The sequence below is a fragment of the Chaetodon trifascialis genome, chromosome 4 (genome assembly GCF_039877785.1).
Source record: "Chaetodon trifascialis isolate fChaTrf1 chromosome 4, fChaTrf1.hap1, whole genome shotgun sequence".
NCBI classification, from domain to species: domain Eukaryota; kingdom Metazoa; phylum Chordata; class Actinopteri; order Chaetodontiformes; family Chaetodontidae; genus Chaetodon; species Chaetodon trifascialis.
The window spans coordinates 8,423,962-8,436,044 of NC_092059.1; the positions used below are offsets into that span (position 1 = coordinate 8,423,962).

At 43.8% G+C, this 12,083-nt stretch overlaps 1 protein-coding gene across 17 annotated transcripts in view; it reads right to left on the minus strand.

Annotated features, from left to right (window-relative positions):
* celf5a (cugbp, Elav-like family member 5a) overlaps positions 1-12,083 on the minus strand; it is a 185,627-nt gene that overhangs the window by 72,128 nt on the left and 101,416 nt on the right. For 15 of the 17 annotated variants that reach the window (XM_070960270.1, XM_070960265.1, XM_070960264.1 and 12 more), the window contains exon 3: positions 10,069-10,117. In XM_070960270.1, coding sequence (XP_070816371.1) covers positions 10,069-10,117 — 49 coding nt within the window. Of the gene's footprint in view, positions 1-10,065; positions 10,118-12,083 lie in introns of all 17 variants that reach the window. The other 2 variants (XM_070960263.1, XM_070960261.1) reach the window with 1 other exon arrangement.

The window sequence follows — 12,083 nt, forward strand, 5'->3', positions numbered from 1 at the left end:
CATGGCAAGGCCAGGGCAGTCAGAGCATGACCACGTCAACACTCGTACTTCAGGCAGTACTGCAGCAATAATGACTCAGTCAGGAACACACACACACACACACACACACACACACACACACACACACACACACACACACACACACACACACACACACACACACACACACACACACACACACACGAATACTTATGAATAATATTAAAACACTCCTTCTTCCTTCATGAACCAAAGCAAAGGTTGCCCCAATCATCTTTTCGGCTGCCGCAGTTTTACAGCCCCAGAATGACTGCTTCTCTCTCCATTACCTCTGCACTCGTTTGACTGGCAGATGGGTGGAAAGACGGTGGATGGAGAGTGGGCGGGTGGGCAATCATGGGACTGTGTGTCACAGTGCGTGCGTGCTCGCAGCACTATTTGTCGTCTCAGCAGATGAGATGGAAAAGGCAGGTGAGACGTGGCTGGGCCTTATTTAAAAGCCTCTTTACGGTGCCCACTGAACCAACGTTGGCATTCCCTAATGGTGCATCACAGGCACGTCATCCCATGCTATTCCTCGTCATCCTTATGTCCTCTGCCCTTGTCTGTTGTCATTGCTTTAATGGCTGCTGCAGCTTAAGTTGTAGACGATACAGACATAAAAATACAACCCCAATTCTAAAAAAAAGTTGGGACACTGTGTAAAATGTAAATAAAAACAGAATGCAATCATTTGCAAATGAGCTGTTTAGACAACAGTTTTACGAAGTGTTCCTGAGCCCATGTAGTAATATCATTCATACAATCATGTGTTCACAAAGTGGTGAACCTCGCTCCATCCTCGCTTGTGAACGACTGAGGCTTTCGAGGATGCCCCATTCATATCCAGTCATGATACCATTAAATGTTATCAGTGAACATGTTTACTTGTTTGAAAGGTGTCGCTGCCAACAAATTCAGAATACGCAGATATTTACAAAAATCAATGAAGTTGATGAGTTCGGTGCACTGATTTCAATTGAGTGTATGTCAAAAAGGATTTGCAAGTTATCACATTGTTTAATTTATGTTTTACACAGTGTCCCGACATTTTTGGAATCTGAATTGCACATAACCGAATACCGTACAGATTAAATATTCTGTAGAACTGTATTTTTGGTCTGCAGGAGTACTAATCTCCGTTTAATCCACTGCTTCCGTATCTCTGCTTGAATCACTCAGTTGACGCAGGTGTCCTTTCCAGTCCAATGGTAGCATGATGCAGTGATTTAAGTGAACAGCCTGGACTGACAGTGAGAGAGACAGAGGGTGATATGAGAGGCCAATGGAGTTAATATGCTGAGATCGAGAGATAGAGGAAAGGAGAGGTTAGATTAGAAGGACAGACATGGAGATTTAGCTGAGTTACAGGTACTGAATCTGAATACAGATCAAATTCACAGTTGATTGTTTTCTCTAGAACTTTCTTTCTTGTTTCTGTAACTTTCTGATTTATACCTGCAAAGCTTAAATGCACTCCAGAATCTATTACGGTCCTCATGCATGCACCTGATGTGTAAAATTTGGATTTTATAAATAAATAAATAAATAAATAAATAAATAAATAAAATGAGGTGGCATTTTCATTTATCTGGTGGTGGCATATTGTTATATTCAATTTTCTCACACTAAAGTGCTCCACAGACATTTTCAGAGTGAAATTACAGTGTGTTGTGTTGTGTATACAAAACTAAAGAGTGACTGCATTGCATATATTTTGAGTTTTCTTTCATACTTATTGGAGAGGCATTTTATTTCTATCCATAACCTGAGGTGGAAAAAGCTTGTTTTCTTCTTTCCTGTCTCTTTCTTTGTCATCACTTATTTGCTCTGTCACTCTTCCTCTGTGTTTGCTCTGTCTCTCATTTTTCTGTCGCTCATGCTCTTTTCATGTCCCCAGTCATGAGAGATAAAAGACCATTTTCATACAACAGTCAACACAGAAAAAATATATAGATTTTCCTTCATATTAAACCTGTAAACACGGTAAAGTGTTTAATTAAGAGTCACAATCAGCTATTAACTCTCAACAACTAACAGCTGGAATCCTCAGTGTGCCTTTACTTTCTGTTTGTTCAAATGGGCCAATGTTTGTGTGAGCAGTAATCATTTTTGTTTCTCTCTTGTCCATTTTTGTATACACAAAAGCTCCAAATAGTTTTTGGCCTCTCTCCGTGAACAAACAGGACATTTTCTTTCCACATGGAGTGTAGGGAGCAAAGGTCTCACAAAATTAGGCCAGAGAATTCAGCGCTGGGCAGATGCCAGGCAGTGAAGAGAGCAAAACAAAATCTAAAATCTACTGCTGGCCTGGAAAAGATCATACGGCCTGAAAAATACCCTAATAATGTCCTAGTGTCTGTAGACATTATCATTCCTTTGTTATTAATTTCTATGCCGTAAATATAGACTTCAGAAACTCAATATTGCACATCATGACACTTGTCTAACTCAGTCTAACTCAACCCCAAAGTGGGGAGTGGAGGTTGTATCTCTGATGTATGAGTGTTATATTTATATGGGTGTGTGTGTGTGTGTGTGTGTGTGTGTGTGTGTGTGTGTGTGTGTGCGCGCGCACGCGTGTATTTGCCTGTGTGTGTGTGTCTCCAGTCTGCCTTAATCTCCACCCATCTGCTGGTGGACCTCCTCTCCCTGTTCAGAGGCCTGCCGTGCCCCGCCCGATCTGCCGTGCCTGACCTCACTGTGGGTACGTGTGTGTGTGTGTGTGTGTGTGTGTGTGTGTGTGTGTGTGTGTGTGTGTGTGTGTGTGTGTGTGTGTGTCTGTGTGTGTGTGTGTGGGTGTGTGGGTGTGTGTATGGTGGGCTGCTGCTTGATGAGCCTGGTTCATTATGAAGTGGTGTCATTAAAGCAGAGAGAAGGAGCAAACGGGTGATTGCAGTGATTTGGCAGAGGTTGCACAGACTGTCCTCCAATCAGAGCCCTCGCTTGGCCTCCTCCAGCTTCACTGCAATCACTGAGTATCAAGTCCATAGAGGACACACGCACGCACACACAAACGCACAGACACACACACACACACCCGCGCACACACACGTTTCTCAGCCTTAGGTATGGGCTTGTCGATGCCATTACCTGCTCACACTGTGACTACATACTACAGCGGAGGAATTGGTGTCAGAGAGTCAACTTCTAAAAGGTTTGTACATATTTTTAGCAATTACAATGCACTGCACAAATTTGATTAAATGCAACTAGAGCATTTAACTCAGAATTCAAAATCTGCAAGAATCCCACACTTGCAAAGCTCAGAGTGAATTGATAAAGTTAAGAATTAAGAAAAGACACGTTAAGTACAGCACACAGGTTGTTTGACATGGCCAATAAAATGAAAAAGTTGAGTAAATAAAGTCTAAATAAGGCACGCCTTAAAAAGATCAGTTTGCTTATCCATCTCCATGCCACTGCACGGTATGTATCCTAAGTAAGTTAGCATAGCAAGCCTCTGTGCTAATCTGGCACACACTGTGAATAGAAGGTTCTATGAAGTGTGTAATAGCACTGTGAGATTACTGCATGCATTCACAAACCCATAACAGGCAGCTACCTGTAAAATGAACAGTATAATATGACTGCTACAGTTAAAAAATCTAGCATGTAATTCCTTTTTTATCAGCATCATATCACCATGTTTACTGGCGGTATATACTGTGTATATAGTATATATACAGAATGTGTGCAGAATGTAGCATAATTGTAGAAAGCACATTTGAGGACATACTGTTGTATCCACAGAACATTTCTTAACTGATATCCAAAGAGAGATGGTGGTCAAATGTGTCACGGTATCTTCCATCAATGCCATAATGATTTACTCTTTGTTTACTCATATTGAGATATATATAAAAAATGACAACTTAAACATCAAAGCACTACATCTGTGTGGTGCAGATCTTATTATCACAGCAATGTGGACAACTACTGTACATCATCTACATATTTTGATGCCTTCAAAAGGTTCAGAGAAAGAGGCAGGAGAACCAGACGGGGGATAAAGAGAGCAAGAACGATAGAGATGGAGAATGAATTATAAAGTGTAGAGAATTGAGCACTAAATTGATCTGCAGTCTGTCTGTCCCCAAAGACGTTGAAGTGCTGTAATGAGAACGGCAGACCAGATGCATACGGGGGCCGTCTCTCCCCCATCTCCATCCCTTTCTGAAAGAAGACAAGTTTGTTTCTCAAGGTGATTGTTGCGGTGATAAGGGAGAGGGTGTTATTAAGGGTGACAGCGGAGGGGCTGAGAGGCAGTGGCTGACTGGATAACCTTGTCCCCATCCCCGCCTAGCTTCCTTCTGCATGAGCATCTCCACCACTGGCCTGCCCTGCCTGCTTGCTCGTCTGAACACAATCTGCTGGCTGGAATTACCTCCCGGCCCCAGGAAAACTAAACATGATTTCTGACCTTTCCTTTCTGTGTTCAACAGTAACCTTTGCTGATCCGCCTACGCTACGAGACCATCGCGAATGAACAAGGGATAGAGTGGAAGGGATGTGTGTTTTAAAAAAGGGGAGTGGGGATGAATGTGTGTTTAACTGAATTTATGTATGTGCGCATTTTTAAAGAAGATCACACGCTCAAATACGACAGCCCTGCAATGAATGCTGGCTTTGTGAAGCTTACAATGTCAACATTTTGTCGTTAGCTCTTGTCATTTTCTATTTGTGATCTTGTACTTGCAATATTGTAAGATGTTTCTGTTATTTTGTCCACACACTGGAAGTAGCTGCTGCTTCCATCTGCGTATGTGCTGACTGAGTGTACCACAGAAGTTGCAGTAATAGTGTATTTTGTTGGAAAAAGACTACGAGACACTGTGTTTGCAGAAATACTGCATCTTTCGACTCGCTAAATCCATTACATCATCACTCTGCTTCCTCCTGTTGTTCTTTGCCGCGTCAGCAAGTTTTGCAATGGTATTATCATTAGTAGTTTGTTAGATAAGGCTAATTGATCTCCACCTACCCAGTGTATTAACGAATTGTTGTGATCTACTTCTTCCACTGACTCTGCATAACTCTGTCAGCCTCAGCACAATCTGACCCTCAGGAGCAAAGCACATCCCTCTAGAAATGATTTCATCATCTCTTTCTCCCCTCTCTCTCTCTGTTTGTCTGTTGCTCTCCCGCTTTCTCCCCCCTCGCCTGTAAACCTAAATTCACCCCACCCCTCCCCTTCAAAACAAACCGGCCTGTGCTGATGTGAGGGTAAATTTAAGAGCTTACAGGCAGGGTGACCTGAACATCCCAGGCCAGCTTGGTGGACTTAGCAGACTGAACTCTTGGCTAGCTGAGGCCTGTACATCAGTATTGTTTGTGTAAGAGCACCAGAGGGGATTTGGACAAGGAGTGTGAGCTCTGAATGTGTGACCCACAGCTGGCCTTACCATTGGATTAGCTCACCCTGATCCCCACAACCTCTGAACATGCTCCCTACTATTTCAAGATCTCTCCATTTATGCCCAGCCAAGCACATTGTGACCAGTAATCTATGTTTTCTTCTCTCCAAAGGGAGAAGATATACTGTTCAGCTTTTTGCTTTACCCCTGCCGCCCCTCCCTCTCAGCTGGTTTATCCACACTTTGCTCTGTTTATTTTGCGCTCTCTCTCCAACATTCAGTCTCAGTACAAATTCCCCTCTTTCACCTCTCTACTCTCACCATTCGTCTTTTCACCCCTCATTCTTCTCCCTCTAACTACCCCTCTCTCCCTCATTCCTCCTCTTTTCTAAAGGGGATCAGTGGAGCTTAGAGGCCTTCCTGCTTGGTTCATTACAGAGCTGCTCTGACATGGGGAGCTCATCTCTCTAGTAAGGAAAGGAGAACGCCACTGATGTTTAATACATGGACCACTCTGTTGTCTTTCACGCCAGATAAATTCATCATCAAAAACTGAGCGCAGAACAGCAACAGAGCATATAAACCTGCGCTCTCAATCTAGATTCCCAATCTTTCTTTCTTTCTTTGTTTTTTGCTTTTTTGTTGTCCTCACTCTCCATTTAACTTATTGCCTCTCGCTCTGGTTCTGTCTGTCTCCCTCTCTCTCTCTCTTTCTCTCTCTCTCTTTGTTCCGTCACATTTCAGTGAACTGGAGCAAACCTTTTCATTGTCCTTCAGTTGGAGTAAACACACAAACACAATGCAACGCCGCTTCTTGGCGCGCAACATGAAACACAGCTCATGAAAAGAAAATTGACCCATTCCATTCAGCATATGTGTACACTGTGTGTGTGTGTGTGTGTGTGTGTGTGTGTGTGTGTGTGTGTGTGTGTGTGTGTGTGTGTGTGTGTGTGTGTGTGTGTGTGTGTGTGTGTGTGTGTGTGTGTGTGTGTAAATATGTAACCTGTATTGGACATGGCCGTGTGTGTGCACATGTGTTCCTATTATCATCCAACATACATCCAACTTCCAACTGTGTGTCTGTGTCTGTGTATGTGTGTGAAAGAGAGAGAGCAAGAGAGAGAGTGCGTATGAGTGTGTCAGAGCCGTATGGGTATGTATGTGTGCCTGTGTGTCCTCTCTGTGTGGGTGTGTGCGTGGGCGGCAGGCCTGCCTTGATAATGCCAGAGCCTGTTTCTAACCCAGGCCTCCTCAGTGGGCCGTAGCTCTAGCTGTGCCAGGCAGGCCTGCTGCAACACCAACAGAGCCGCAGCTGACAGCTAGCCTGCTCCTCTCTCTGCTTTCTGGACAATCTCTGAGCTCTCAACTTTGACAATGGGTTAAGCTGGGCAATGTGAAGAGCAGCGCAGGAACAGAAAATGCATAACAGAAAAACAAGTTTGCCCGAGAGCAGCGTGACTCTTTTAAGACGATCTTAAAAAAAAAAAAAAGGATGATATAAAAGAAAATCAAATGCCTACAAAAAAGAAACAAGGACGGGCAGATAGTAATGGCGGAATGCTGAGGGGGGTGCCGTTGGTAAAGGGTTTAGGACGAAATCAAAGTGGTTAAAGCTGATTTATCCTGTGTAAGGACGCCAAGCCCTCTAAGGAGGCACTGAACAGCCCTTCAAAAATGAAATATCAGCAGCAGTCAGTGCCAGTCATCAGTGCCATGTGTGATGGAAAATCAATCTATTTCATATCACAGACCTGTGAGGAGAAAATGAGAGAGACAGGTCCCTGCTGCCTCCTCGCTGCGCCTCTTTAAACGTCTTCCCAACAGAAACATCCCACAACGGTTTGCGTCATCAGTGACGGAGACATTCACGGTGCTGGTGGCTCAATGTGTAACGGCTGCTGTTCTGCTAGATTAGGTAGGTGATTGGCCATTAATATTCATTTCACAGTGTGTCTTTGTTAGGCGGCAGCAGGGGCTGACAGAGTGTTTGGATGGATTTACTCTACCGTATACTTCCCTTTAATTTCTATAGGCGAGGTGGTTTACTCGTATGGCCTTACTAAAGCCAGTAAAGTGGCTGGGTGTACTGTAATTTTTACAGATCAGATGAAAGTTATGAACATCTCCAACAGGAAACCGCTCAGTTTTGATCAAATGTGCAGGAGTCATCAAATTTTGAGTGGAATTATTGAGAAGAATATGTACAATTGTCTTCCTGTTTGATGACTTTGGGCAGGCAGTACCATTTTTTACTGTAACAGTAACCAGGGAAAGTACACTGATCTGGTCTGTCTGGTCTTAATAACAGCAAAGAGTTGCTCCTCAAGGAGCGCAGGTCCAGCAGGCATAAAACCACAGTAACAGGTCTTTCCCTAATGGACGGCCAACTAGCACAGGTGATCTGAACAGTCCTCCTCATAATGAGATTAAGGGACTAATTAGTATGACTGTGTGTTGTACTGTGACAGTGTGCACTGAGGAATATATGGCCCCTATCGGACTAGCAGCGTGGCCCCTGAGAGAGCAGGCCAGGGCGGGTCTGTCCCTGGTGTCCCTCCCTCCACTGCACTGAGCAGCTAATTAATATTTTTTGCATTCGCCCTTCCAGCTCCTGTACACAGTGCTGAGTCGTAGTCCTAAAGTTTTTGATCTGGATTCTGGCAGTCAACTAAAGATCAAAATAACAAAAAATTAGATCTTAGCGGTTTTGCCGACATGTAATAAGGGGAGCAATAATTACATGACCCTGAAATTACACGGAGCACAATGAAACCCTCTTCAGTATTTTACAGCAAATAAGAAGCTCAGGCTTGCAAAAGTAGGCCATGGAGGAGCTTCAGCAGCACAGAGCATCAGCTAACAGAAGCAAGAGCAGCTAAAGAGAGAACCAGATATGGAGGAAGCCAAAATTATCTTTGCCAATGATAATCACAGAAAGAGTTCAAGCCAGCAAAATTAGATGCAGGATGAGAATACAAGATTTAAAAAATGAAAGTGAGATCCATTCCCCTCCACACATTCCCTGGCTGTCTCCCCCCTCTTGCTTCTACCTCCTACCCCGTTAAAGTCACGCTAGTGTTTGATTGCCCCTGCGGCGCCACTCTGACCTGTTCATTTAAGATGATGTGCAACTCTCAGGACTGTTCCAGCGCTCATTTGTTCCTCAGTGGGGTCCCCATGGCTGGCCAGTAAGAGGACCCCATACTGACCAAAGTGCCCTGGGAGCTCTAAAACCGGCCACTCAAACCAAGTAAAGAGACAGCTGAGTGTCATTGTTAATGTGGACACACAGCACCACAATGATAAAATCAATGGAGCTATAGGGGACATCAATCTTGACAGCACAAGACCCTTTTGCTTGTCTCCCCACTCCTCTAAAGCTCTGAATGAACGGATGGAGGGAATGAAAAGAATGAAAGAGAGAAGGAAGAAAAGAAGAAACAAAGAAAGAGAAGGAAAGACAGAAAACTTGGAGGACTGACAATGATCTTTATTGTCCTTTCCTCCATCCACCTCAAGAGGTTATGCTGTCCTTTGAAGATTGTGTGCATCTGACAGGCAGCCAAAGTGGCCAACCATCCTAATTCACCCAAAACAGGCAGAGGTTTTTGGGTAAAGCCTCAGAAGTGCAGCATGGCAGCTGTATGCAGCTGGCAAGGCGCTTGCATTTTCCACATCTCCCTCTCCTTCCACCGGGATGAGAGGGGAAAAAAACAGTGTTCCTCCTTTAAACAACAAAAAGGCACTTGGCTTTGTTACGGGGTGACACATGAGATGCTCACCAAAAAACAACAGCAAGGTTCATTATCTCTGCCACTGACTTGAAGGATGTCTCCTCATCCCATTAACATATATGCAGATAGGCAGTGAGTAAATGAAAAGCCTCCAAAAACAGGAGAGATCAAAGACGACAGAATTAAGGCCAAGTAATGAGGATCTTGGCAAGAACCCTGCAAATTTATTGATTGTTTGGCAAGCTGTATGTACTCCTGCTCCATTTTCCGCTCCCTCTATACCGTTTACTCTTGCATTTCTAATGCACACAGACCAAGCAGTGTGGGCTTTAACATGTGGCCCACTTTGCGTGGCTATGGCTTTGAGTATTGAGCTTAATCACTATATAATTTACTGTGCAATGATAATGTACTTGGCATAGTGAACAATAATTGCAGCAGGGAAGCCTATCAGAGCCCTACAAACTTTCAATAGCACAGACTCTTTAATCAATTACAGTAAAGGGCACACGCAGGATGAGACCATGTGAGATTGATCCACAAACTTGGTAGATTTAAACCAGAAACAAACACAAAAACTATAATCTGTGTGAGATGAGATTACAGACATTTCGACTAAGCAGTTACAAACTGCTGAGACAGGCTGTCAGACCAAAATGACATCAATCCTCTGTCTTATGTCATGTAATGTGTTTAATATACATTCAGACACCGTTTGCTTTAAGCTATTTGGGAAAACTTTTTTTGCAACGATCGAACTGAGAACATTATGTATGTAAGTGCAGCAACATGAGAACAAAAGGAATTGGGATAAGATAAAAAAAGAGTGTTGGCTTAAGAAATATTGCATTGAGAGCAGTGGAACAGATGAGATCAGAGGGAAAGAATGAAAAGAATTAGCCTAGATAAGGCAGATGAAAAGGGACATGAATAAATGATGAAGAAAAGAAGACAACTACCTCCACGGCTCTCGCTGTCAGCCGGTTTCACCTGGATGGGGCGAGTCATCTGGAGGAGAGAGAAGAAAGAGCAACAGAGAGGTTAGCGCTGGCGACTCGAGCTGTCGTTGGTAAAGCAAGAGGCCACAAACCAAAGGTGTCAAGGCCCTCCCTCCCATACTAATAGCTGTTCTGCGATACTGATCAAAGTGCACTGGCCGGAGAGGAAAGCAAAACACCATCATGCAACTAAGTCCACTTGACACTACAGTGTTTCTGCAGCCGGTTATTCGGTGTAAACAAAACAACTCAGCTCTCTTTCACACATAAACAGGGTGTGTGTGTGTGTGTGTGTGTGTGTGCGTGCGTGTGTGTATCTGTATGTCCGTTCGCATTTGTGGTATTTCATGACAGGTGCATGGAGAAGCTGCAAGGCCGCATATGTGTTTCTGAGTGATAGAGGCCGAGGCAGTCCTAATAAAAGTGAATCCAGCCACAGGAGGAGAGAAATCAATGCAGGCCTATTGATCCAGGCCCTTGGGCTGTGGAGAGTGTCTGGCTGGGAAGGATTCTCTGGTTAGGAGGCTCACTCTAATCCACTGGACCCTGATAAGAATGGCATTGCCTGGATTAGATGCCTCTGTCATCACAGTCTTTGTGTCACGCTCTCCTCCTTCCCCAATTTTAACTCCTTCTTTTTTCATTATTGTTGTTCGAGTTGAACAATTTCACCAGACTCCGTGCGCGATTTCTTAGGAGGAAAAGTTTCAAAGATGTATCTGGGATTTATAATGTGTTGGTTTCGGCTGAAGCACCGTCGTTCTTTTAAACTGAATCTGCCTGCGAGTCACATATTAGCACACATATTGTTTATACACCGACCCCAACACACATATAATATATATATATATATACATTTACTGTTGCAGAATATAATGCCAGTGCCCCTCCTCCCATGATTCAGTCCAAAACAAATACATGTAAGCAAACAAAACAAAGCCCACACATTTTCATAAAATTGGGGCCAAAATGGCACAAACTTATAACAAGATTACTGGAACATAAAAGCAACCTCTTACGACAGTAAACCATTTGTAGCTGCTATAGCATCTTTTCATTGATAGAAACCATTTCCCATTAATGGGCATCCCAGTCAGATCACTGAAAACCATTCAGCACTGACATCTTTATGCCAACAGTACATATGTATATTTTGTTCCATCTCCCCGTCATGTATCTCTTCTACTGTTCGATTCCACAGCGGGGCTGAAAAGGTCACATTTAAAGACAGGGCAGTCCAATAAAAGCATGACATGTTCAAGGAGAAACACCATAATGGGATTTTAAAATGTCTTAATAACATGCTGATATATGGGGGAGAGGCCCAGGCCCGATTCATTAAGTGCTAAATGTATCCATTTTCACCTTGAGGAACTGAGTAACCTTCCCTCACTGAAATTATTCCATAAATTTACCCATCGTAAATAATAACTAGCACCGGCTGAGTCTTTGTAGGAAAACAGGGAGGATGTTATGCTTGTGAAGGTTGAGCTTTTAGCTCCTTGTTTCTTGGCTCGCTCCCCATCCTTCTCCCTCCCCATCCACAAGTGCTTTCTTTTCCTTGTACAACACGAGCAAAGTAACCCTACAGTATGCTAATGCCAAGCCACAGGGCGCACTGCTCCACAGCGTGTACGGATAGATTACAGAATCAACCGCGACACTATCGCACACGTGTTTCAAAGCAACCTCTGAGACAGAAACACCTCCAAATGGGGGGTAAAAAAACATCCGCAAGACAAATTCACAGATAACTTCACAACCCTCTGCTCCTTCACAACAACACAGGAAATCTTTGAATTTGCCTTTGACATGTCAGACGGACAAAAGATGCTTCCATCCTGCCAGTTGATTTTCAAATGCACGATGGAGGAGGCCAAATCCGCGGCTGTGGCTCTTCTACCAGGCTATGATCTCAGCCGTCTCTGCAGGGTGCCTATGTGTGGGAGGCAGCTCTCTCCAAAGCTAGTTACTGT